Source organism: Rhinopithecus roxellana, chromosome 13 (assembly GCF_007565055.1).
Source record: "Rhinopithecus roxellana isolate Shanxi Qingling chromosome 13, ASM756505v1, whole genome shotgun sequence".
NCBI classification, from domain to species: domain Eukaryota; kingdom Metazoa; phylum Chordata; class Mammalia; order Primates; family Cercopithecidae; genus Rhinopithecus; species Rhinopithecus roxellana.
Genome location: NC_044561.1, coordinates 45,625,686 through 45,652,386, shown reverse-complemented (window position 1 = coordinate 45,652,386; position 26,701 = coordinate 45,625,686). Strand labels below are relative to the sequence as shown.

General features: G+C 41.0%; 1 protein-coding gene across 1 annotated transcript in view; it reads left to right on the top strand.

Annotated features, from left to right (window-relative positions):
- Positions 1 to 26,701, top strand: part of HSF2BP (heat shock transcription factor 2 binding protein) — a 126,588-nt gene that overhangs the window by 9,541 nt on the left and 90,346 nt on the right. Inside the window, exons 4-6 of the mRNA XM_030915213.1 lie at positions 7,682 to 7,785; positions 17,651 to 17,800; positions 21,454 to 21,586. Of these exons, the coding sequence (XP_030771073.1) occupies positions 7,682 to 7,785; positions 17,651 to 17,800; positions 21,454 to 21,586 (387 nt within the window). The remainder of the gene's footprint in view (positions 1 to 7,681; positions 7,786 to 17,650; positions 17,801 to 21,453; positions 21,587 to 26,701) is intronic.

Genomic DNA, 26,701 nt, shown 5'->3' with positions numbered 1-26,701 from the left:
AAAATTAAGTTTTAGAACATTTACTTATAAAATCAGTATGTACAATGAAGGTGGTTGATGAAAACAAAAATTTAGTATCAGGGATTTTGGAAGATATTTGGATGATCATTTTCAGCTTCCAGTTTGTTTTTAGTTTTGCATGTGAAGTAGCAGGAAAACACAATCCCACAGATAAGGCGTTGCAGGTGGTTAAGTTTTCAAATAGTTCACCTAGCAACATGGAGACACTTTCTAATTCAACTGATAAGATGCTTGAAATAAGAGGAGTCAGATATTTTTGTTTTACAATTAAATCACTAAGATCTAGCAATTCCTTGCTTTCCTTGATTGGCAATTGTTCATTTTGGAGAGAAATAATAGAAAAGCCATTCAGTCCGTTTAAATCTTCATTGTCTTACAGAAAACACTTTTCATGCATTATGTTGCATTTGAAGTGTTAAATGATATAATGAAAAAAAAAAAAAACAGTTTGGCACCTTAGTGGCCGTCAGATATTCGCTGACAGTCTCAGAGGAGCTGAAGTTATTTTTGTATGTTGACAGCACACCTAAAATTTTGGCCTCATTTCTGAAATAATACAAATGTTAAATAATTTTAACCTTTTAAAATTTACTTATTTATTTATTTTTATGTTAATGTGAGCCAGCCTTGTTTTGGTCATTGAAAATATGAGCAGTGAATGCAAACTAGTGCAGCCATGATACGCTGGTGAGATATTTGACCAACAGGTTTTTCTTTCTTTTTTTTTTAAGATGAAATCTCCCTCTGTCACCCAGGCTAGAGTGCAGTGGCACGATCTTGACTCATTGCAACCCCAGCCTTCCTGATTCAAGCGATTCTCCTGCCTCAGCCTCCCGAGTAGCTGGGACTACAGGTGCGCACCATCATGCCCGGCTCATTTTTGTATTTAACATTTTTTTTCAAAAAAAAAAAAAAAGCAAACTCCGGAAAAACAAAAACAAACAAAAGGCCAGGTGTGGTCAGTACACCTGTAATCTCGGCTACTCTACTCAGGAGGCTGAGGCAGGAGAGTCGCTTGAGCCCGGGAGGCAGAAGTGACAGTGAGTCGAGATTGTGCCACTGTACTCTAGCCTGGGCAACAGAGGGAAGCTCCATCTCTAAAAAAATTTTTTAAAATTAAATAAATAAATGATGAGCAAATGAGGCAAACAAAATGTTAATAGTAGGTAAGTCTGGGTATAGAGATACATGGGCATTTTTTTTCTGTATTAGTTTTTGTGAATTTGAAATTACTTCCAAATAAAAAGTTTAAATAACATTGTAAAATAGAGATATTGGCCGGGCGCGGTGGCTCAAGCCTGTAATCCCAGCACTTTGGGAGGCCAAGACGGGCGGATCACGAGGTCAGAAGATCGAGACCATCCTGGCCAACACAGTGAAACCCCGTCTCTACTAAAAAAAAAAAAAAAAAAAAATACAAAAAAAAGTAAAATAGAGATATTAATTAAATGTTTATGAGACTCTAATTGTTCCCCAGGTAGTCTTAGATTCTTAGTGGTAGGATTTGAAAACCACTGCACTATGTTATTTCTAAAGTGTTTGTACAAGGGTATTTTGAGATTAATTTACAGAGTTTGGTATGAGTACCCCCGTTTCAGTTCTGGGAAGAATTATTTGTAGTCTGTAGAAATAAGAACTTGAGAAATGTCCATGAAGAGTGGAACCAAAGAGTGAGCACCAAAAAAGGATTAATACTTTGACTCAGAGTTTATTGTGGCCCAAATGAAAGAACACCAGGTGTGTGTGTCACACCCATATCCTGGCAGGGGACAAAAGGAGTAAACAGTAAAGTGAGGAGATGGAAGTGTGATCAGGGTTCAGGGAGCCAGTGCCTGGAGAAAGAAGCATCCAGGAACTAACGAGTGGAGCGCCATCGGCCTCCCCTAGGTTGAAGGAGCAGGAGAAGGGAGAGAGGTACCAAACTTGGTGAGAGGCGTTGCTCTGGACAAGATGCTTGACTGCACCTGTGGCCTCACCCAGAAGGATGAAGCCCAGCAGGGAGGATGGAGTGGGGAGACATGTCCCACCCTTAGTCATCTCCTCCTGTCCTCCAGTTTCCTGCAGGGCTGCTACTGCATCCAACAGGAAGCCGTAGGACGAGGGAGCCCTGTTGCTATGGGACTTCACATCCGCTTCTTGGGGCACAGATCAGGGTGAAGATTGTCTAGAACACAGGAAAGTAGAGAAAAAAACGCTTGGGGAGCTTATGAACAGAGAAGGTGGAAAGGTGGTCAAGATGGAGGGGAGGAGGCGTGTAGTGTTTGAATAGCACCCCTGACCACCCTGCTATTCATGTCATGTATGTGTTTCAGTGAATGAAAAGCAAAGTTCCCTGACTCGGGTTTGGGAAATCAACAGAATTAATTTGAGTTCAAGAGTGATGTTAGCTTTTTTTTTTTTTTTTTTTTTTTTTTTTTATATGAGATGAAGTCTTGCTCTGTCGCCCAGGCTGAAGTGCAATGGCATGATCTTGGCTCACTGCAACATCCGCCTCCCAGGTTCAAGCAGTCCTCACACCTCAGCCTCCCGAGTAGCTAGGACTATAGGTGTGTACCACCACGCTGGGCTAATTTTTGTAGTTTTAGTAGAGACGGGGTTTCACCATGTTGTCTAGGCTGCTCTTGAACTCCCGACCTCACATACCAGGTGATTAAGAAATGGTAAGATAAATTGATGCCGTTTGTGCAGTTTTCTTTGATTAGTGTTTTAGAAATCCTTCTTTTCATTTCTAGCTTTCTGTACCCTCCATGTGAATAAGTTGAGTATTAAGAGATACAGCCATTCTCATGTTATTAGACCTGTATTAAGAAATGATTATTGGCTGCGTGCAGCAGTTCATGCCTGTAATTTCAGCACTTTGGGAGGCCAAGATGGGCAGATCACTTGAGGTCAGGAGTTCAAGACTAGCCTGGCCAACATGGTAAACCCCATCTCTACTAAAAATACAAAAATTAGCCAGGTGTGGTGGCAGGCACCTGTAGTCCCAGCTACTCGGGAGACTGAGTTGGGAGGATCACTTGAACCTGGGAGACGTTGGTTGCAGTGAGCTGAGATCGTGCCATCTCCCCACTACACTCCAGCCTGGGCAACAGAGCAACTCCGTCTCAAAAAAAAAAAAAAAAAAAAGGTTGTTTCAGAAGATACATAGATGTTTTAATGGTCTGTGATTTAGTTTGTTTGCAGTATTCACTGTTCATATTATTTCTGTCTCTGGGTTTAAAAAAATTACAAAAGTAATATATTCTTACTGTGTAAGAATGTGACATACAGATAACCAAAGTAGCTGTGTGTTTTTCTTGGTTCAAAGATTAGCAGAAGGAATGTATAAAGAAGTGAAATAAGTTTATGTGACAAATATTTATGTACTACCTACTGTGTTCCATATAGACATTTGGAGGGTAGGCATAGAAGAAAACATGCAAATCCCTGCCTTCAGGGTGCTTTTAGGTAGCAGGCACGCAGTGGGCCAAGTTGAAAGCGCAAGGTCATTTGCTGCCGTTGCTTTTGGTGTTTTAGACATGAAGTCCTTGCCCATGCCTATGTCCTGAATGGTACTACCTAGGTTTTCTTCTAGGGTTTTTATGGTATTAGGTCTAACATTTAAGTCTCTAATCCATCTTGAATTAATTTTCGTATAAGGAGTAAGGAAAGGATCCAGTTTCAGCTTTCTACTTATGGCTAGCCAATTTTCCCAGCACCATTTATTAAATAGGGAGTCCTTTCCCCATTTCTTGTTTCTCTCAGGTTTGTCAAAGATCAGATGGCTGTAGATGTGTGGTATTATTTCTGAGGACTCTGTTCTGTTCCATTGGTCTATATCTCTGTTTTGGTACTAAAGAGCTTCTGCACAGCAAAAGAAACTACCATCAGAGTGAACAAGCAACCTACAGAATGGGAGAAAATTTTTGCAATCTACTCATCTGACAAAGGGCTAATATCCGGAATCTATAAAGAACTCAAACAAATTTATAAGAAAAAAACAACCCCATCAAAAAGTGGGCAAAGGATATGAACAGACATTTCTCAAAAGAAGACATTCATACAGCCAACAGACACATGAAAAAAATGCTCATCATCACTGGCCATCAGAGAAATGCAAATCAAAACCACAATGAGATACCATCTCACACCAGTTAGAATGGCAATCGTTAAAAAGTCAGGAAACAACAGGTGCTGGAGAGGATGTGGAGAAATAGGAACGCTTTTACACTGTTGGTGGGATTGTAAACTAGTTCAACCATTATGGAAAACAGTATGGCGATTCCTCAAGGATCTAGAACTAGATGTACCATATGACCCAGCCATCCCACTACTGGGTATATACCCAAAGGATTATAAATCATGCTGCTATAAAGACACATGCACACATATGTTTATTGCGGCACTATTCACAATAGCAAAGACTTGGAATCAACCCAAATGTCCATCGGTGACAGACTGGATTAAGAAAATGTGGCACATATACACCATGGAATATTATGCAGCCATAAAAAAGGATGAGTTTGCGTCCTTTGTAGGGACATGGATGCAGCTGGAAACCATCATTCTTAGCAAACTATCAGAAGAACAGAAAACCAAACACCGCATGTTCTCACTCATAGGTGGGAACTGAACAATGAGATCACTTGGACTCGGGAAGGGGAACATCACACATCGGGGCCTATCATGGGGGGGAGGGGGGAGGGATTGCATTGGGAGTTATACCTGATATAAATGACGAATTGATGGGTGCTGACGAGTTGATGGGTGCAGCACACCAACATGGCACAGGTATACATATGTAACAAACCTGCACGTTATGCACATGTATCCTAGAACTTAAAGTATAATAAAAAAAAAAAAAAAAAAAAAAGAAAGTACAAGGTCAGAGTTCTGTTCCAAGGCAGCAGCAATGCTCCCGTCTGGCCACAAGGCGGCGGCCTCATACAGCAGAAGGGCACTTGCCTCCTCCCCAGGAGCCTGGCGTGGATGGGTGTGGCCTCCCCAACTGACCGGAGTTCTGAGATTGCCTACCGTAGAGTCCTAGAGTCGGCTGTTTTAACCCTGTTCTTTTGGTATGTTAACTTGCGCTAGGGTTGCGTACAGCTGTCTAGAACAAGTGATTATGAAATTACCATAATGCAAGAGAGCCCTTTTGGGTGGTCAAAGTTACTTCCCACAGGTTTTTACACATAATAAGGGTTGTAGAGATTTCCTATCTCCTTTACCATGTTTGAGTAGTATATAGTTTAATAGTAGAAGCCAAATTTAACAGTTAAATGCAAAGAAAAATTTTAAATCACAGAAATTTCATCTTAGTTTTTCAGTTTGTTCTTTTTTGTCTATGACCGTAGGTGGTATTTCATACATGATGATTGTAGTGTGTATGTGTATAAATAATGTATTTCCATTTGACATTGTTACAAATAATGCAAGTATGTAGTTTTTAAAGCATAGTGCTTGCTAGTTGATTTTTTGGCCAGGATTAGGATAAAATCAAGAATTCCAGTAAAAGTCATTGTGGCATAATATTTCTTAAAAAAGCAGAAAATGAAACTGCAATTTGAGGGAGAGGATATAGTCCAAAGGCACTTTGCTCTATTTCTGAGAAACACTTTTTTTTTTTTGAGAGATGGGGTTCTTACCCTGGCTGGTCTCAAACTCCTGGCCTGAAACAATCCTCCCACCTCGGCTTTCCAAAGTGCTGGAATTACACAGGCGTAAGCCACTGGGCCTGGCCCCTGAGAAACACATTTTATAAGAAGCTTTGCCAGCCAATTTTATACTGTTTAACTGGTCTGAATATTTACTTTTAGGTTGTAATCTTTCTTCTAGGACAGGGTCTCTAGAAAATTTAGAGACTAGCTTTATTTCTTCCTCCCTTTATTAAAGTTTCCTTTAGGACTTTGGGGATACATGTGTTCTAAGCAGTCCCCACAATTTTCTTATTCGGGCTTCCTCTTGTCCTCTTGGAACCCTAGATTCGAAAGCCCTACCCCTTCTTGTTTGTTTGCATATAATTGAGGAAGTGTCTGTGAGCTTTTTCTCCTCTAGGGTGGAGTAATGTTCCGTTTTCCAGGCGCCTGGCTCTTTGAGGCTTTCTCACTCATCCCAAGTGAGAGTACAAGAATGAGACAGATAAACAGAGTTGCCTTGTGTTTTTCTCGGTTCAAGGATTAGGAGAGGGAATGTGTAAAGAAGTGAAATTCCTTGGCCGGGCGCGGTGGCTCAAGCCTGTAATCCCAGCACTTTGGGAGGCTGAGACGGGCGGATCACGAGGTCAGGAGATCGAGACCATCCTGGCTAACACGGTGAAACCCCGTCTCTACTAAAAAGTACAAAAAAAACTAGCCGGGCGAGGTGGCGGGCCCCTGTGGTCCCAGCTACTCGGGAGGCTGAGGCAGGAGAATGGCGTGAACCCAGGAGGCGGAGCTTGCAGTGAGCTGAGATCCGGCCACTGCACTCCAGCCTGGGCGACAGAGCGAGACTCCGTCTCAAAAAAAAAAAAGTGGAATTCCTTCATGTGACAAATATTAGGTAGCTGCCTTCCATTACTCCATTTTTCTTGCTCTTTCACATTCCTGTGGATGGGTTCCCTTGTTTGCTGTTGCTGATCATGTGTTGCATGTTCATTTTATTTTATTGGTGATGAGAGACCAGGTTATTGCCCAGAAGTAGTTCTCAAAGTGTGGGTCCCAGACAGGCAGCGTAAGTCTTACTGGGAACTTGTTAGAAATGTAAATTCTCAGGCTCACCTCAGCTGTTCCAAATTGGAGACTCTGTGGATGGGACCCAGCTGACTCTGTATTATCAGGTCCTCCAGGGATTCTGATGTACACTAAAGTTTGAGAATCACTGTCCTAAAGCATTGCTACTTTAATCAGAGAAGTTAGACCATTAGCTCTTGGCACCCTCAAATCTTGGTATATGTTGGCATAAAAACTGATGATTTCCTAGCTCTTGAGATCAATCACTTACAACTTTGTGTTATGTGTTTGATTTTTTGAATGTCAGTATTTCTGCAACATAATATTTAAATTTAAAGTTGATAATGCTTTTGCTTGGTTTATTGACAGGGGTTTTTTGGGATTTTTGTTGATTGTTGTTGACTCATCAACTAAATGAGTGTAGTGGAGAGGAAGTGCTATGTAGTTCCCACTGTTTCACTGTAGCATTTTCTCTTTTTATCACTGTTATTTCCCTCCTTCAGTGCCGACTACTGCAGTTGTTCCCATTGAGTCAGTCTGCCAGTGGGTGACACTAGCTTTGTGAATCAGCCTGTGCTGGCACCGTGCACTCGCTGAGCTGCCTTCTGCTTTTCATGGAGTAGCGACAAGTCTGTGCCATGAAACAGTCGGGCTTCTCAGCTCTGCCTTTGATCCTTTAAATAACACATTTTCTTGAAGCCTTGAGTACTGTCTGGCAGTAAAGCGAAGCCTTAAAAACACAGAACAGAAAACCAAAGTCCTTTGTGCTGTGGGCTAAAAACTGAGATGAACTTAGAGAACAAGACTTTTAGAATATTGGTTATTCAAGGACAGGTTAGAAGTCAAGAAATGCAGATGTTCTCACCTAAGTAATCAGTGCATGTTTTACTAAGTCAAGACTGGGCAAAATAGATGCTTAGGGAGAGATTAGTGACTTGAAATATCTTGAGTAATTTTACGTCTCTTTCTCCTAGACCTGGAAAGGAAAGAACAAGAATTAGAGCAGCTGAAAATGGATTGTGAGCACTTTAAAGCCCGCCTGGAAACCGTGCAGGCCGACAGCATGAGAGACAAGAAGGTACCGTGCTCAGGGACAGGCTCTCACCATGCCAGAAAGTGGGGTTGGTTTACAGCCTTTCACTTATGATAAGCAGTGGGTCTGAATTTTTTACTCTTAATCCTCAATCAGTTGTATTTGTAAATGTGTGTATTCTGAGTGTGTTGGAATGTAGTTGAACAGATGGATTTTATAACCATTTAACACGTAGGTTATTCACTTGGTATCTTTTAACTTTTATGTTTAAAAATCTGCTCTACAGCATAAAGGTTCATAATTATCTTAGTTCATTTTGTGTTGCTATAACAAAATATCTGAGACTGAGTAACTTATAAAGAAAAGAGGTTTATTTTTGTCGAGATTTTGGTGGCTGGAAGGTTCAAGATTGGGCATCTTTTTCTGGTGAGGGTCTCAGGCTGCTTCAAATCATGACAGAAGGGGAGCGGGCTGTGTGACGAGATCACATGATGAGAGAAAGCAAGAGAGAGAAACTGAGGAAGCCAGACTCTTTACCAGCCTGCTCTCGGGGAAACTAATCCATTCCTGTGAGAGCGAGAACTCACTCACCCTCCAGAGAGCACATTAATCGATTCATGAGGAATCCACTCCCATGACTCATACACCTCCCACTAGGCCCCACCTCTCAAGAGTGCCACATTGGGGATCAAATTTCAACATGGTTTGGATGGGGACAAACCACATCCAAACCATAGCAATAAGAATCTTGAGGGAAAAAATGTACATAATATCTTATAGTTGGAGATAGATGTATTAAATCAGAAGTATGTGTAATTAATTTGGGGATTATTATATTTTAACCAGTTATTTTATATAAATATTAGAGAAACTAATATTTCTTAAAAATTGCTTAACTTTTTGTGTGGCATAACTTCCTTTTCCATACAACTAGAACTATTCCCACACTCTTTATAAAATTTGGGGCCTGGATATATTTTTATTTTGAATAATAATAGTACTAACAGGCCAAGTGCAGTGGCTCAAGCCTATAATCCCAGCCCTTTGTGAGGCCATGGTAGGCAGTTCACTTGCAGTCAGGAGTTCGAGACCAGCCTGGCCAACATGGTCAAACCCAGTCTCTACTAAAAATACAAAAATTAGCCGGGCATAGTAGCAGGTGCCTGTAATCCCAGCTACTTGGGAGGCTGAGGCAGGAGAATTGCCTGAACCCAGGAGGTGGAGGTTGCAGTGAGCTGAAATCATGCCACTGCACTCCAGCCTGGATGACAAAGCGAGACTCCATCTCAAAAAAAAAAAAAAAAAAAGAAGCCATTCCAGTAAATACATACTGAGAAGGAGGAAACAGCCATGGTAAAGTAGCTTGAAATCACTAGGGTTTTGTTGCCCTGGAACTTTGACCTTAAAATGTGGGAATATTTTACCCAACGATTCCCTATTTATAGTTAAAAATCTTGTTCAATAGTCCAATTTAATACCGAGGGAAGCCCCTGCAAGGTAAATACAGAGAAGCCCCTGCAAGGTGGATACAGAGAAGCCCCTGCAAGGTGGATACAGAGAAGCCCCTGCAAGGTGGATACAGAGGGAGGCTCCTGCAAAAGGTTGCTGTAACAAGGCCATTTCTCTTCTAGCAGCTGCCTTATCTGTAGCCTTTGCTGTAATCTCTGTCCAGGCCTGTACTGATCATAAGGAGGGACTCTAGAAACTTATTTTATTATTTTTATTTTTTTTGAGTCAGGGTCTTGCTCTGTTGCCAGGCTGAAGTGTAGTGGTGCAATAATAGTTGCGGTAGCCTCGATCTCCTGGGCTTAAGTGATCCTCCTCCTTGACCTCCAGAGTGGCTGGGACTACAGAGATGTGCCATGACACCCAGCTAATTTAAATTAATTATAAATTTTTATTTTTTACAAGAACAATTCTATTAAAGCATAATTTTTAAAACAATTTTTAAGATTTTTTATAGAGATGGGGTCTCACTATGTTGCCCAGGTTGGTCTTGAACTCCTGGGCTCAAGTGATCCTCCTGCTTTGGGCCTCCCAAAGTGCTGGGATTACAGGCATGGGCCACTGCACCTGGCTCTGGAAACTTATTATAGAATTGAGGACCCAGGAAAGAATCCAGGGACTAGATCCTAAGTTAGATTATTGCTAGAAAGTACTTTTTTTTTTTTTTTTTTGAGACAGTCTTGCTCTGTCGTCCAGGCTGGAGTGTAGTGGCGCAGTCTCAGCTCACTGCAACCTCCACCTCCTGGATAGCTGGGATTACAGGCGCGTGCCACCACTCCTGGCTAATTTTTGTATTTTTAGTAGAGATGAGGTTTCGCCACGTTGGCCAGGCTGGTCTTGAACTCCTGACCTCAGGTGATCCGTCCACCCTGGCCTCCCAAAGTGCTGGGATTACAGGCGTGAGCCACTGCGCCTGGCTGCTAGTAAGTACTTCTGTATGAGTGAAAAATCACTAGGAAAAGGCATAAATTATTGAGTTCAATGTGTGAGAAAAGGTCGGAAACAAAGTATGGAACCAAAATCATAAAGTGTGAGCAAGCAGCTTCCGAACCCCTAGAGAAAGGCTACTCAAAGAAGGAAGACTTTGTTCCTGGCCATGGTGGAGATATTTCCTCCACAGAGATTTTGTAGGGTCAGTGGAGGAGGTGCACTGGGTCTTGATACCTGCTTATGATGTCAGGAGGCTAGGCCAGGAAAGAGTCCTGGCAGTAGCAATGTTTGGACCCTCGAGGAAAAAGATCCCAGCTTCCTGTTGAAGGCACAACTGTTGCAGAATATTGGCCAGGCGTGGTGGCTCATGCCTGTAATCCCAGCACTTTGGGAGGCCGAGTTAGGCGAATCACAAGGTCAGGAGATCGAGACCATCTTGGCTAACACAGTGAAACCCTGTCTCTACTAAAAAAAAAAAAACAAAAAAAACAAAAAAAACAAAAAATTAGCTGGGCGTGGTGGCGGGCGCCTGTAGTCCCAGCTACTCAGGAGGCTGAGGCAGGAGAATGGCGTGAACCCGGAAGGCGGAGCTTATAGTGAGCCGAGAAACTTTTAAAAGAAAAATTGTGGTTAAGCTAAAATAAGAAATGAACTACAGAAAGATTTTGAAGAAATCTTGGGAGTTTTGTGTTTGATAAACTGTTATGTATGAGTATTCCATTAAACAGGAAAATGTATCAGGGTTTGATTATTGTTTCTTTAAAGCAGGATTATTGAGGTATATTTTGTGCCACAAAATTTTTTTCCATTGTGATTGTATATATTGTAATTGTATAGTTTGATAGTTTTTAGTAAATTTATACGACTTTTTTTTTTGGTTAAAATTTTTTGGTCCAATCCCACTGGAAACAAAAAAAATTTTTTGGATACACTTACAGATTCACTAGAAGTTGCAAAAAGTCCAGGGAAGTTACCTATACCCTTCACCCAGTTTCCTCTAGTGGTGACATCTTGCATAACTGTAGTAGAAGATAAAAACCAGGAAATTGGAATTGGCACAATTAACAGAGCTTTCAAGTTTCACCAGTTTTCACCTGGACTTCTTTGTATTTCATCACTTCTGTATGTACTCATTTGTGTGTGTGCATATGTACATAGGTCTGTGCAATTTTATGACATTTGTAGATTCATGTAGCTACCACCACACTCACAGAACTGTTCCATCACCATAAGGCTCCTTGGTGCTACCCCTTTATGGCCACATCCACCCCATTCCCTCTGCGTAGCCCCTGGCAATCACTAATACATTTTCCATCTCTCTAATTTTGTTATATCAAGAATGTCATAACGTGGAATAACCTTTTAAGATTGACTTTTCCTTGAGACAGGGTCTCACTGTGTCACCCAGGCAGTGACATGCAGTGGCAGGATCATGGCTTGCTGCATCCTCAACCTCTTGGGCCCAAGCAATCCTCCCATATCAGCCTCCCAAGTAGCTAGGTCCACAGGCACATGCCACCATGCCCAGCTAATTTTTAATTTTTTTGTAGAGACAGGTTCGCTGTGTTGCTCAGGCCGGTCTTGAACCCCTGGGCTCAATTGATCCTTTGGCCTTGTCCTCCCAAAGTGTTGAGATTACAGGCGTGAGCCACAGGTGTCTGGCAGAGACTGACTTTCACTCAGATACATCCAAGTTGCATGTATTGTTAGTTTGTTTCTTTTTATTGCCTCCTATTTCATGGTATGTATATGTTGCAATTGGTTTGCAATATGTTGCAGTTCCTCCACTGAAAGAAGTTTGAATAGTTTCCACGTTTTTTTTTTCTACTACTGATAAAGACACTAGTAACATCCATGTATAGGTTTTTGCGTGAATGTGTGTCTTTATTTTTGTGTAATAAATGCCTGAGAGTACAATTACTGGGTTGTATGGTAAGTGCACATTTAGTTTTGGAAGAAATTGCCAAATCGTTTTCCCGAGTGGCTGTACCATTTTATATTCCCACCAAAAATGTATAAGTGATTCACTTTCTTCGTGTCCTAACCAGCATTTGGTGTTATCTCTATTTTGAATTTTAGTCATTTTGATAGGTGTGTTTTGGTTTTAATTTGCATTTCCCTAATAGCTAATTATGTTGAATATCACTTCATGCATTTATTTTCTGTCTGTGTATTCTCTTTTATAAAATGTTTTTTTCATGTCTTTTATCCATGTTCTAATTGGATTTTTTCCCTTTTCACTTTTGCGTTTGAGCTCTTGATATATTCTAGACACAAGTCCTTTGCTGAATACATGTTTTGCAAGTCTTTTCTCCCAGTCTGTAGCTGCTCTTTTCATCTTCACAGCTTCTTTCAGAAAGCTAATGTTTTAAATTTTGATGAAGTCCAATTTACTGATTTCTTCTTTTTATGGACTATTTTCTTGTTGTTATGTCTAAGAATTTTTCATATAGCTCTAGGTCCCCACAATTTTCTCCTGTTCTTTTTTCTTAATAGTTTTATAGTTTTACATTGTGCATTTAAGTCTATGATTTATTTTGAGTTAATTTTTGTAGAAGGTAAGAGGGTTAAGTCCAGGTTAATATTTTCTTCTTTGGCTTATCGTTGTCCAGTTGCTTCAGCGCTATTTCTCAAAAAGACTCTCTCTCCTTCATTGAATTGCTTTGGCACCTTTGTCAAAATTCAGTCATACCGACCTGGGTCTGTTGTGGGTTCTCTACTCAGGTGCTTTGATCTGTTCCTCCACCAATGATACGTTGTTTTGATTACTGTAGTGAATAGTAAGCTTTAACACTGGATAAAATGATTCTTCCCATTTCATTCCTCTGTTTCAGAGTTGCCTTAACTATTGTAGCTCCTTTGCTTTTCTACATACAGTTTAGAGTAATCTTGTTTATGTCTACAAAAGCCTTGCTGGAATTTTAGTAGGAATTGTGGTGTGTTTGTAGATCAGTTTGTAGAGAATTGATATCTTTACTCTGTTGAATCTTCCAATTCATAAACATAGCATGTCTCTCCATTTCTTTAAGTTGTCTTTAATTTCTTTCATCAGCAGTTTATAATTATTTTCAGCATCTAGATTTGTGTTAGATTTTTACCTAGTTATTTTCAGCATAAACATTTGTATTAGATTTTTACCTAAGTATTTAATTTTATTTGGATTAACTGTAAATGGTATTGTGTTTTTAATTTTGGTTTCCATTTTTTAGTTAGTACATAGAAATGTAATTGCTTTTTGTTTGTTTATCTTGTCCCCTAGGCTGCAGTGCAGTGGTATGATCTCAGCTCACGACAACCTCTGCCTCTCAGGTTCGAGCAATTCTCCTGCCTCAGCCTCTTGAGTAGCTGGAATTACAGGTGCCCGCCTCCATGCCCGGGTAATTTTTGCGTTTTTAGTATAGACACGATTTCGCCATGTTGGCCAGGCTAGTCTCGATCTCCTGACCTCAAGTGATCCGCCCGCCTTGGCCTCTCAAAGTACTGGGATTACAGGTGTGAGCCACCGCACCCAGCCCCTATGGTCTTTTTGAACTCATTTATGACTTCTAGGAGTTCTTTTATAGATTTCTTGAGATTTTCTACAGGGACAATCATGTCATCTACAAATAGGGGCTGTTCTAGTTCTTCATTCTGCTTTGTATACCTTTTATTTCTTCCGCTTGCCTTCTTGCGTGGCCAGAACTTCCAGCACTATAGCACTGTGCTGAATTAGAGTGGTGAGAGTAGATGTCTTTGCCTTATTCCTGATCTCAGGGGAAAGTATTCAGTCTTTCAGCATTAATTATGATTTTAGCTGTAGGTTTTTGCAGATGCGTTTATAAAATTGAGAAAGTCAGCTGGGCACAGTGGCTCAAGCCTGTAATCCCAGTACTTTGGGAGGCTGAGATGGGCGGGTAATGAGGTCAGGAGATCGAGACCATCCTGGCTAACACAGTGAAACCCTGTCTCTACAAAAAAAATACAAAAACTAGCCGGGTGAGGTGGCGGGCGTCTACTTGGGAGGCTGAGGCAGGAGAACGGCATAAACCTGGGAGGCGGAGCTTGCAGTGAGCTGAGATCCGGCCACTGCACTCCAGCCTGGGCGACAGCGCGAGACTCCGTCTCAAAAAGAAAAAAAAAAAAAAATTGAGACAGTTCCCCTCTATTCCTAGTTTGCTGAGTTCCTTTTTTCTTTTTTTTTTCTTTTTCCCCAGAGACAGGGCTTCACTCTGCAGCCCAGGCTGGAGTGCAGTAGTGTGATCATAGCTCACTGCAGCCTTGAACTCCTGGGCTCATGGGATCCAATTGCCTGAACCTCTTGAGTCTGTAGGCATATGCCACCATGGCCAGCTAATTTTTTTTTTTTTTTTTTAAGTTTTTGTAGAGATAGGGTCTTGCTGTGTTGCCAAGGCTGGTCTCCACCTCCTCTCTCTTGTCAAGTGAACCTCCCACCTTGGTTCCTTAAAGTGCTGGGATTACAGGCATGAGCCACTGGTCCTGACTAAGAATTTTTTATTTTTATTTTTTTATCATGAGTGAGTGTTGGATTTTGTCCAATAAACTTTTAGAACATTTCCATCACTTATCTGTGGCAGTTAGTCCCTGCTGTCTTGCACAGCCCCAGGCAAACACTGATCCACTTTCTGTCTCTTTAGATTTGCCTTTTCTGAATAGTTTGTAGGAACAGAATTATATAATATGTAGTCTTTTGCGTCTGGCATACTGTTCTGAAGGTTTATTCGTGTTTTATTCTTTTTTATTGCAAAACAAGATTCCATTGGATAGATGTATCACATTTTCTTCATCCATTCACCAGTTGATGGGCGTTTAGATTGTTTGTAGTTTTCTTTTCTTTTTCTTTTTTATTTTATAGATACAGGGTTTTGCCGTGTTGGCCAGGCTGGTCTCGAACTCCTGGCCCCAAGTGATCTGCTCGCCTTGGCCTTCCAAAGTGCTGGGATTACAGGCGTGAGCCACCTTGCCTGGCCTGTTCCAGTTTTTGACTGTTATGAATAATGCAACTACAAACATTTGTGTACAAGTTTTTCTGTGGTCATATGTTTTCATTTTTCTTTTCTTTCTTTTTTTTTTGAGACAGGATTTCGCTCGGTCACCCAGGCTGGAGTGCAGTGGTGTGATCTCCACTCACTGCAGCCTCTACCTCCCAGGTTCAAGCAATTCTTCTGCCTCAGCCTCCTGAGTAGCTGGGATTACAGGTGCGTGCCACCACGCCCAGCTAATTTTTGTATTTTTAGTAGAGACGGGGTTTCACCATGTTTGTCAGGTTAGTCTTGAACTCCTGACCTCAAGCAATCCACCTACCTCCACCTCCCAGAATGCTAGGATTACAGGTGTGAGCCACCGCATCCGACCCTGTGATTCATTTTGAATTAATTTTTTTTTGCATATGAATATTCAGTTGTTTTAGCATCAGTTGTTGAAAAGACTATCCTTTTTCCATTGAATTGCATGGGCACCTTTGTTAAAATCAATTTTTTCAGTTTCACTGATCTATATGTCCATCCTTATACCAATGCCACACTGGTTCTATTTTGGTAGTTTTATAATTTGTTTTTTCCTCTAAATCATGCACTGTTAGTCTTCTAACATTGTTCTTCTTTTTCAGACAACTTTTTAGATATTCTGAGTCTTTTGCATTTCCATAGAAATTTTAGAATCAGATTATCACTTTGTACAGAAGTCGGCTGAGATTTTGATAGGGATTGTGTTGATCGGTTTGGGAAGAATTGACATCCTACCAATTTTTGAACATGGTATATCCATTTAGCTCTTCTTTACTTTCAGTAATGCTGTGTAGTTTTCATTGTATAGGTCTTGCACTTTAAAAAATTATTCTTATTTTTGATGTTACTGGGAATGCTATGATTTTGAGGTTTTTTTTTTTTTTATATTATTGTACTTTGTGTGGAACCCTGCATTGGGGAATATCCTCCTGCACCTACCAAATGTGACTGTAGTGAGGAAAGTCCTGCCTGGTTATTCTCAGTAGTCTTTTTGTGGTCATGCAGAAAAACTACCATACCCTGACTAATTGAGATGCAGACTGCTTAAGTTGTGAGAAAAGCTAGAATTCCAAAAGGAAGTGCTGTGACGTAGTTTTCTTCATGTGTCACCATGATTTGTGTTCAGCTGCATACACTGGAAGGATGAATCTAGGAGTCCAGATTGTTGTTATAATGAAGACATTGAAAACTCAGAGTTGACAGGTCACATGATGCAGTATTAGCATGTGCCAGAGGTTCAGTGGCCGTTTTTTTCTTAAATACATGTGTGTATATATGTATGAATATGGATGAATCTCTGTGTGCCAAATGCATTGTCTCCAGGTAACTATGAGCGAGCCACCCTAATCCGAGTTACGAGGTCAACAGTATTGATTTGTGGCCCCAAAGCTCTCTTTTTCCTCCAGGGGGTGAAAAGCCCTGGAGGTGGCTTCCTCCAGGGGGTGGAAATGAATTTGACTAGGGTTTTGTATTTTTCAGTTTTTGTGTTATTAAATCAGGAAATACTATCACCTTTTAAGGGAATTTTAGGTACCTGGTGCTGGTGGTTGGAGAGGACAGAAAGCCCCACATCACTCCAGTAGTGCACTCAAGGTGAATCCTCAAAGTGTGCTTGTGTTGTTCAGGAGGGCCATCAGGATGGCCATTCCCTGTGTTTCCCTTGTGAAGAGAGCCATGGCGGAGACTTAGCCAGCTACAGGTCACCTCAGACACTGCTGGTGGGAGAGTAGGAAACTCTTCCTAGCCTCCATCTTCTTGTTAGACTGGCACTGGCTTGCTGCACCAGGGCGTGAATAGGACTCCCAGCCTTCACAATTCTTTTTGCCCCTCCTCCCATCTTTCCTATCTGGTCTTAGGTTTTAGGTTTTCTTTCCCTGTTTAGCTTCACAGATTATATTTTATATTTACTGGCACTTGTGACAATATTCTCATGAGGACTTAAGGATATGTTTATATAGAATGAGTTTTTCTAAAGTACTTCTTTTTTTACAAATCCTGATGTCCAAGTGCCTTTTATTTGGCGTCTGCCTCTGGCAGATGGTGTTTTTTCAATGGAGTGAGCCATTTGGAGGAGGCAGTCTCCTGTCTTAGAAATGTTGCTCTCTGGGTAAACTGCTTTGTGAGGTTGTTTTTGTTCAGAAGCCTCGGTTGGTGCTGGTTCTGGGTATAGTCACTTGGGGCTTGAGATATTTCATGTAGTTACTTAAAGTAGATGAATTCAGCTCTGTGGGTTTATCAACCATAATATAGTAGTATGTTCTTTCCTCAGATATTTCTCAAATGTTTTTGCCTTTGAAATTTCTTCTGTAGATATAGATTATGACTCTGTTAGGACTGGCTTTCATTTGCAGCTATTTTCTATAATTATACATGCATTTCTTTAATAAATACCTTTGTGAAAGAGGAAATGTAATCAAGATACGTCAAGGTTGAATGCTATTATTTATTTTTCGATTTTGTTTTGCTTTCAGGAGAAACTGGCTCTTCGACAGCAGCTGAATGAAGCGAAGCAGCAACTCCTGCAGCAGGCAGAGTATTGTACAGAAATGGGAGCAGCAGCCTGTACCCTCTTGTGGGGCGTCTCCAGCAGTGAGGAAGTCGTCAAGGCCATTTTGGGAGGAGTAAGTATGGTCACTGGACTCTCTAGATATTGTTGATTAATGCTTGTATAACTTAGAGCATATAGCTTATTAAGGCATTTAAAGACTAAGTCCCTATCTTTCCATTTTCTTTTGTTCGTTCATCAGCTAGTTATTGAATACCTGTCGTATGTGGTTCATTGTAACCTGATGCAAAGTGAATGAAATAAGCTCCCTTCTCTCCAGGAGACCTTGTGGTATATGTGGACATATTACCACTTCAGTATTAATGCTTTATATGTGTTTAACAAGATCAAAAGTGCTTTTATATATATTATCTCTTGGTTAATATAGTATTTAATTTATTGAATATATGTTCTCTAACATATATACATGTATGTAGATGTGTGTGTTTGTACACACACACATGTACATATAGATGCAGTTGAACCTTGAGCAACATGCAGGTTAGGGGCGCTGACCTCCTGTGCAGTCGAAAACCACATAGAACTTTTGACTCTATGGTTGGCTGGAAGCCTTACTGATAACATAAATAGTTGATTAACACATTTTTTGTATGTTAGATCGTCATAAAGATCTTCACCCTCATCATCTTCAAACTGAGTAGATTGAAGAGGAGGAGGAAGAGTTGTTGGGTTGGCCTTGCTGTCTAAGGGGTGGTAGAGCTGGAGGAGGTGGAAGGGGAGGCTGGGGTAGCAGACACACTCAGAAACTTTTACTGAAGAAAATTCTTGTGTAAGTGGACCTGTGCAGTTCAAACCCTTGTTTTCAAGGTTCAACTGTGTGTGTGTGTGTGTGTGTGTGTGAGAGAGAGAGACCGTGTGTGTGAGACTGTGAGCGTGTGTGTGTGTGTGACCGTGTGTGTGTGTGAGCATGTGTGTGTGAGCGTGTATGTGTGTGGTAGCGTGTGTGTGAGAGACTGGGAGCCTGTGTGTGACCATGTATGAGGGTGTGTGTGTGAGCTTGTGTGTGTGTGAACGTGTGTGTGGGGGTGTGTTTGTGGGAACGTATGTGTGTGTGAGGGCGTGTGTGTGTATGTGGAGCGTGTATGTGTGTGAGGAGTGTGTGTCGGAGCATGTGTGTGTGTGAGCGTGTGTCTGTGTGGGAGCATGTGTGGGAGCACCTGTGTGTGTGTGGGGGAGCATGTGTGTGTGTGTGACCGTGTGTGTGTGGCCGTGTGTGTGGGAGCATGTGTGTGGGCATGTGTGTGTGGGAGCATGTATGTGTGGGAGCATGTGTGGGGGGGAGCGTGTGTGTGTGTGTATGTGGGAGCATGTGTGGGTGGGTGGGAGTGTGTCGGGGAGCGTGTGTGTGGGTGCATGTGTGTGGGGGGAGCGTGTGTGTGTGTGAGCATGTGCACGCACATGTATGCATGCGTGCGGGCGTTTATCAGGGAACTTCATGGAAGGGGATACATTTGAAATGGGCCTTGATGAATAGGTGGAAATGGCAGAAAATGGGTGGGTTTGTTTTAGGACAGTGAGTACGTCAGTTGACACAGTGGAGAGTTAATGTAGTAGAGTAGTGGGAGATAAAGCTTAGACGTAGGTTGGGATGTGACTTTGGGACCTTGAATACCAGGTTGATGATTCATCCTGTAGGTGGTAAGACTGGATTTCCCCTAAGGGTTTTTCAGTAAAAGAGTGATAGGATAAGAGCAGAATTTTAGGAAGATACACCTGACAGTGAGTGAGGATGGATTAGGAGGTGGGGTTGTGGCACATCGGGTCTAGACAGGGTGACTGATGAGGTGGTCATTCTAGCTGGTCTGGCTGGAGTAAGCTCGGCCCTCTGCAGGGGAGATGGGAAAGAAGGAGCATGTATGAGAGCCATGGCAGTTGAGGCAGATGTGATGGCCGGGCAGAGTGTGTACCTGAAGGGGACAAGAGGAGCCAAAAAAGATCGGTGTTTGACTCTGGGAGCACGGTGTGATCATGACTGGAAATGAAGGTGAAGGGGGGGTGTGTGGCAGGAAACCAGTGGGAAATTACTTACTGCTAATAGAAATAACAGTTGTGTTTGACTTTAGGTGGAAAGACTAAATGTGTTTTTAAAAGTTTGTTGAGCTTTATTAGGTTTAATTTACATGCTGTAAGATTATAAATATACAATTTAGTGGTTTTTAGCAAATTTCTAGAGTTGCATTAACCATCACCACAACCCAGTTTTAGATTATTTGATCATCCGTGAAGTTTTCTTGTATCATTTGTAAATGCAAATATTTCCATTTTTTAAACTGGGTTAAAATGTGCATTGGTTTTACAATTCTTCTTCAGAACTCTAGCACCCCGAAGGAACTATCACAGAGGTTCAAACCTGGAAATGCTTTTTGCCAAGTGATGAAGATTGAAACTACCGGAGGAGCCAGTCTTTACCTCTTTTACATGTTTCCATTAAGATTTTGTTTTTGAAAAAAATTATGCTAAAGGTTTGAACACCTCTGGTTTAATGCCCAGAACAAATAGACAGCATGTTTTTCGAGTCTATTTTTAATTACATTTTGAGTGAATTCTTCCCGTTTTCTTTCATCATCATGTACGTTTGTCCTGTTTCATGTATCTGCGTATGAAGAGCCCACCAATCTTCAGGGTAGTTTTTGTTGCTCCTGCATGCCTCAAGTTGCTTTCTCTGTTCTTTTTTTTTTTTTTTTTTTTTATACTTTAAGTTCTAGGGTACATGTGCATAACGTGCAGGTTTGTTACATATGTATACTTATGCCATGTTGGTGTGCTGCACCCATCAACTCGTCAGCACCCATCAATTCATCATTTATATCATGTATAACTCCCCAATGCAATCCCTCCCTCCTCCCCCCTCCCCCCTCCCCATGATAGACCCCAGTGTGTGATGTTCCCCTTCCCGAGTCCAAGTGATCTCATTGTTCAGTTTCCACCTATGAGTGAGAACATGCGGTGTTTGGTTTTCTCTTCTTGTGATAGTTTGCTAAGAGTGATGGTTTCCAGCTGCATCCATGTCCCTACAAAGGACGCAAACTCATCCTTTTTTATGGCTGCATAGTATTCCATGGTGTATATGTGCCACATTTTCTTAATCCAGTCTGTCACAGATGGACATTTGGGTTGATTCCAAGTCTTTGCTATTGTGAATAGTGCCGCAATAAACATACGTGTACATGTGTCTTTGTAGTAGACTAATTTATAATCCTTTGGGTATATACCCAGTAGTGGGATGGCTGGGTCATATGGTACATCTAGTTCTAGATCCTTGAGGAATTGCCATACTGTTTTCCATAATGGTTGAACTAGTTTACAATCCCACCAACAGTGTAAAAGTGTTCCTATTTCTCCACATCCTCTCCAACACCTGTTGTTTCCTGACTTCTTAATGATTGCCATTCTAACTGGTGTGAGATGGTATCTCATTGTGGTTTTGATTTGCATTTCTCTGATGGCCAGTGATGATGAGCATTTTTTCATGTGTCTGTTGGCTGTATGAATATCTTCTTTTGAGAAATGTCTGTTCATATCCTTTCCCCACTTTTTGATGGGGTTGTTTGTTTTTTTCTCTGTTCTTTTAATGGGAACTTTTAACGAGGGAATAGATTTTATAATATTCTATAATTAAAACTAGAATCTTCTGTATCCTGAACTTTTAAAATGTTTTCACACTAGTGTCTGTAAAAGGATATGACACTTTGATTTCCAAACTTTCAGGATAAAGCTCTGAAGTTTTTCAGCATCACTGGTCAAACAATGGAGAGTTTTGTGAAGTCACTGGATGGTGATATCAAGGAGCTCGATTCGGATGAAAATCAGTTTGTTTTTGCTCTGGCTGGAATTGTAACAAGTAAGTGCAGGCATACCTTGGAGATATTGCATGTTTGGTTCCAGACCACTGCAATAAAGGAAATATTGCAATAACAAACGAGTCACATGAAGTGTTTTGTTTTCCCAGTGTATATACAAATTACGTTTATACTGTAGTCTGTTATATGTACAATAGCATTATGTCTAATAAACAATGTACAAACTTTAATTAGAAAATTCTTTATTGCTGAAAATGCTAATGATCATCTGAGCCTTCAGCGAGTTACAAGTTTTTGCTGGTAGAGGGTCTTGCCGTGATATTGGTGACTGCTAACTGATCAAGGTGGTAGTTACTGAAGGTTGGGGTGGCTGTGGAAATTTCTTAAAATGAGGCAACAATGAAGTTTGCCACATCGATTAACTCTTCCTTTCATATAAGATTTCTATGTAGCGTGTGATGCTAGTTGATAGCATTTTTTCCACAGCAGAACATCTTTCAGAATTGGAGTCAGCCCTCTCAAACTTGTCAACTAGGTTTATGTAATATTTTGAATCCTTTGTTCTCATTTCAACGATGTCTTAGCATCTTCACCAAGAGTAGATTCCAACTCAAGAAACCACTTTCTTTGTTGTTCCATAAGAAGCAACTCATCCGTCGTTTCTGTCACCATGTCTGTAGTTACTTACTCCACTGAAGTCATGAACCCTTCAAAGTCATCCATGAGGATTGAAATCAACTTCTTGCAAACTCATGTTAATGTTGTTATATTGACCTCCTCCCATGAATCATGAATATTCTTTTTTTTTTTTCTTCTGTTTTTTTGAGATGGAATTTTCACTCTTGTTGCCCAGGCTGGAGTGCAATGGTGCGATCTTGGCTCACTGCAACCTCTGCCTCCTTGGTTCAAGTGATTCTCCTGCCTCAGCCTCCTGAGTGGCTGGGATTACAGGCATGTGCCACCATGCCTGGCTAATTTTCTATTTTTAGTGGAGACGGGGTTTCTCCATGTTGGCCAGGCTGGTCTCGAACTCCTGACCTTAGGTGATCCACCCGCCTTAGCCTGCCAAAGTGCTGGGATTACAGGCATGAGCCACTGCGCCCAGCCGAATCATGAATATTCTTAATGGCATCTAGAATGGTGAATCTTTTTAAAAAGGTTTTCAGTTGACTTCATCCAGATCCATCAGAGGAATCACTGTTTATGGCAGCTGTAGCCTTATGAAATGTAGTTCTTAAAAAAATAGGACTTGAAAGTTGAAATTTCTTTTTGATGTATGAGCTGAAGAATAGATCTTGTTTTAGCAGGCATGGAGTCAACGTTACTCTCTTGGCACCTTTCCGTCATGGCTCTGATTGACCAGGTGCATTATCAATGAACAGTAGTATTTGGAACGAAATCTTTTTTTCTGAGCAGTGGGTCTCAACAGTGGGCTTAAAATATTCAGAAAACCATGCTGTAAACAGGTGTGCTGTCATCCAGGCTTTGTTTTTCTATTTCTAGAGCATAGGCAAGAGTAGATTTAGCATAATTTTTAAGGGCTGTAGTATTTTCAGAATGGTTAAATGAGCATTGACTTTAAACGAGCATTGACTTCAATTAAAGTCACCAGCACCATTAGCCCCTAACAAGAGAGTCAGCCTGTCTTTTGATGCTTTAAAGTCAGGCATTGACTTTTCTCTAGCAGTGAAAGTCCTAGATGGCATCTTCTTCCAATAGAAAGCTATTTTGTCTATATTGAAAATCTCTTGTTTAGTGCAACCACCCTCGGCAATGATCTTAGCTAGATCTTCTGGATAACTTGCTGCAGCTTCTCCATCAGCACTTGCTGCTGCACGTTGTACCTTTATGTTATAGAGACAACTTTTTTCCTTAAACCTCATGAAGCAAGCTGTACTAGCTTTCAGCTTTTCTTCTGCAGCTTCCTCACCCCTGTCAGCCTTCATAGAATTGAAGAGCATTAGGGCTTTTCTCTGGATTAGGCTTTGGCTTAAGGGATTTTTGATGATTTTTGATCTTCTATCTACAATACTTGGGCTTTCTCCATATCAGCAATAAGGCTGTTTTGCTTTCTTATCATTCATGTGTTCACTGGAATAGAGCTTTTAATTTCTATTAAGAACTTTGCAGTTACAGTCATAACTTGGCTGTTTGGTGCAAGAAGTCTAACTTTCAGCAGGTCTTAGCTTTGGCCATGCCTTCTTCACTAAGCTTAATCATTTCTAGCTTTTTCTTTTAGACGTGTACCTCTTTCTTTTGCTTGAACATTTAGAGGTCATTGTAGGGTTATTAACTGACCTAATTTCAATATTGTTGTATCTCAGGGAATAGCAAGGTCCTAGGAGAGATGGGAATGGCCAGTCATTGGAACAGTCAGAAGATTAGTAACATGTACTGATTAAATTTGCTGTCTTATGTGGGTGTGGTTCATGGTGCCCCAAAACAATTACAGTGGTAACATCAAAGATCACTGATCATGGATGACCATAACAGATGTAATAATAATGAAAAGTTTAAACTGTTGGAAGAATTACCAAAATGTGGCACAGAGACATGAAGTAAGCATATACTGTTGGAAAAATGGCACCAACAGACTTGCTCAGTGCAGGGTTGCCACATTCCTTCAATTTGTAAAAAAACAGTGTCTGCAAAGCACAATAAAGTGAATGTAATAAAATGAAGTGTGCCTGTAATTCTTTTCAGCTGTAGTGACTGTTGTAGAGACTGGTGTTTACAGTCAGGGTTGAGAGTGTGTAAACATCTCTGGAGTGTTTTCAGATATTAACGCTGGGGAGCACCCTGGAGAATCTGATTCCATAGATCTGGGATATGTACCAATAGGTCCCAGGGGTGTTTATTTTGGAAAATCACCCCAGGTGATTCTGATAAATATCAGTTATTAATGAATGATCTGAAGGAAACAGATGAGTTTGCATGTTCTGCATAGTTATGTACCTTGACAGAAAAAAACAACTAAGTTTAGCTGCTTTTATTCAGAATCATAATTTTACTGTCTAGCTAGCTAAAGTAAAAGCCGTAAACTAAGCTGAAACTGAGCTCTGTGCTATTGTTTTAGTATAATTATATAATCCCAAAAACCTAAATTGCTTCTTCAGTAAAATTCTCCTAAAAGATAATAAAGTAAACCTTTCCCTGAGAGTTATGATAAAATTCCGTATCCGAACTGTCGTAAGGGATAAAGTCCAGGGACTAAATAATTTCTTAGTATAGAGGCCAGGCATGGTGGCTCATGCCTGTAATCCCAGCATTTTGGGAGGCTTGAGGTGAGTGGATCACTTGAAGTCAGGAGGAGTTCGGGACCAGCCTGGCCAACATGGGGAAACACCGTCTCTACTAAAAATACAAAAACATTAGCCAGGCGTGGTGGTGGGCACCTGTAATCTGAGCTACCCGGGAGGCCGAGGCAGGAGAATCGCTTGAACGTGGGAGGTGGAGGTTGTAGTGAGCTGAGATCGCGCCACTGCACTCCAGCCTGGGTGACAGAGCACAACTCCGTCTCAAAAAAAAAAAAAAAAAAAAAAAAAAATTGGTATAGAAAGGTGGAATGTACTAGTGAGTATTGAGACTCTTTGTTCTGAAGTCAGTGAAATGGTTCAATACATTGCTGTGACTTAGCCTTAAATAATGCGATTCAGAAAATAAGACTAAGTACAGAGTTTATTTGTGCACAGAGCTTGACAGTGGCCACTCAGAACCACCAACTTCAAACCAATGGGGTCAGGGTTCCAAGGTGAAGATTTCACTGATAGAGGCAGAGACAGAGAAGTTCCAGCAGGATTAGAACATTTTCCATACAAGACTAGTGTGTGTGCCACAGTGATTTGACTGTTTACAGATTGCTACGTTCCAAGGAGGGTTATCTGAGGAAGTCTTATCTCCAGCAGTGTGGTCTTAATTATTTACAGGAAAGAAAAAGACAGAATTTGCAGCCGCACAGCTACATTCCTCACAAGGGTTGAGATAATTTAAAGTCCCACCAGCTTTAAGTTTGAATTACTTAATTTCAGACTGTTTTTTTTCACATTGATCTTTAATCTCTGCTTTATTATTATTTTCCCATGCTGTTCTTAAGAAAATTCTCTGCTGTTAAAGAGAGAGAAAATTTTATTTTCCTTATGGTATTATCCTTCTTTTATTGAAATCCTAATGGGGCAGGTCCTGTGTAGACATTTGTTTCTTAATCCCATAAAACTTGATGATAGTTCTTGCGGGGTGGATGCTGAGATTGTGATGTTTTCTGGCTCTTACTCCAGTGCAGGGCAGCATTCTGCACGTTCATCTTGGCACCTACAGTTGTAGCAGGCTTGCATTGCCCTCCCTGTAAAAAAATTGTTTGAAGGTTGTCTTTTAACAGAAGGCATTTGCAAATTTAATGATTTGCGTTTTCTTCTCTTTGCAAGTGACCCCAAAGGCTTATGACTTATGCGACTTGTCGTTTTGCTGGTTGTGGATTTGAGTTGCCTGAATTGCTGGCTGGCGTGCTGGTGAGGCCATGGGCTGAGAGTGAAGCTGCTCTGTTGGCCAGCAATCAAGCTCAGCGTGGCTTGGTTTTCCTGTGCTTGTGGTGGTTTACATAGGAACTCTTAGGAAGAGTTGGATAGTGGGCACTTGTATTTGCACGTTAATGAATTTGACTGGGAAGAATGTTTTATTAAAGTGCTGATTTGCAGAGTCCTTGGGGGCTTATGAGTCTCAAATACCAAGACTATTCTGTGGGGATAGGTAATAGAGACCATGGGTTAGCTGTCAAGTGGATTCTTTTCCTTCTAAAACAAATGTTCTTTTTAAAATTTTACATACAGTGAATTCATTCTTTAGTTTTTTTTTTTTTTAAACCTTTTTGCAGTTCTATAAATTTCTACGAAAGTGTACAGTCATTTACCTACCACAATTAGGTTGTGGAACTGCTATTCCTTCCCCCAGACTGCCTGCACCCCATCCTTCTGTAGTCCAGTTCTCCACTCATCACCAGCCCAAGGCAACCACTGATTTTGTGATTTGTTCAGTATTTTACCTGGATTTTTTTTTTTCTACCTTGTATGGTATCCAGCATATGCCCCAGGTGAGCAAGTGCTTGCTTCATGTATCTGCTTGGAGGCTGCTGCCTTTCCTCATTTTTCAGATTGGTTGGCTGG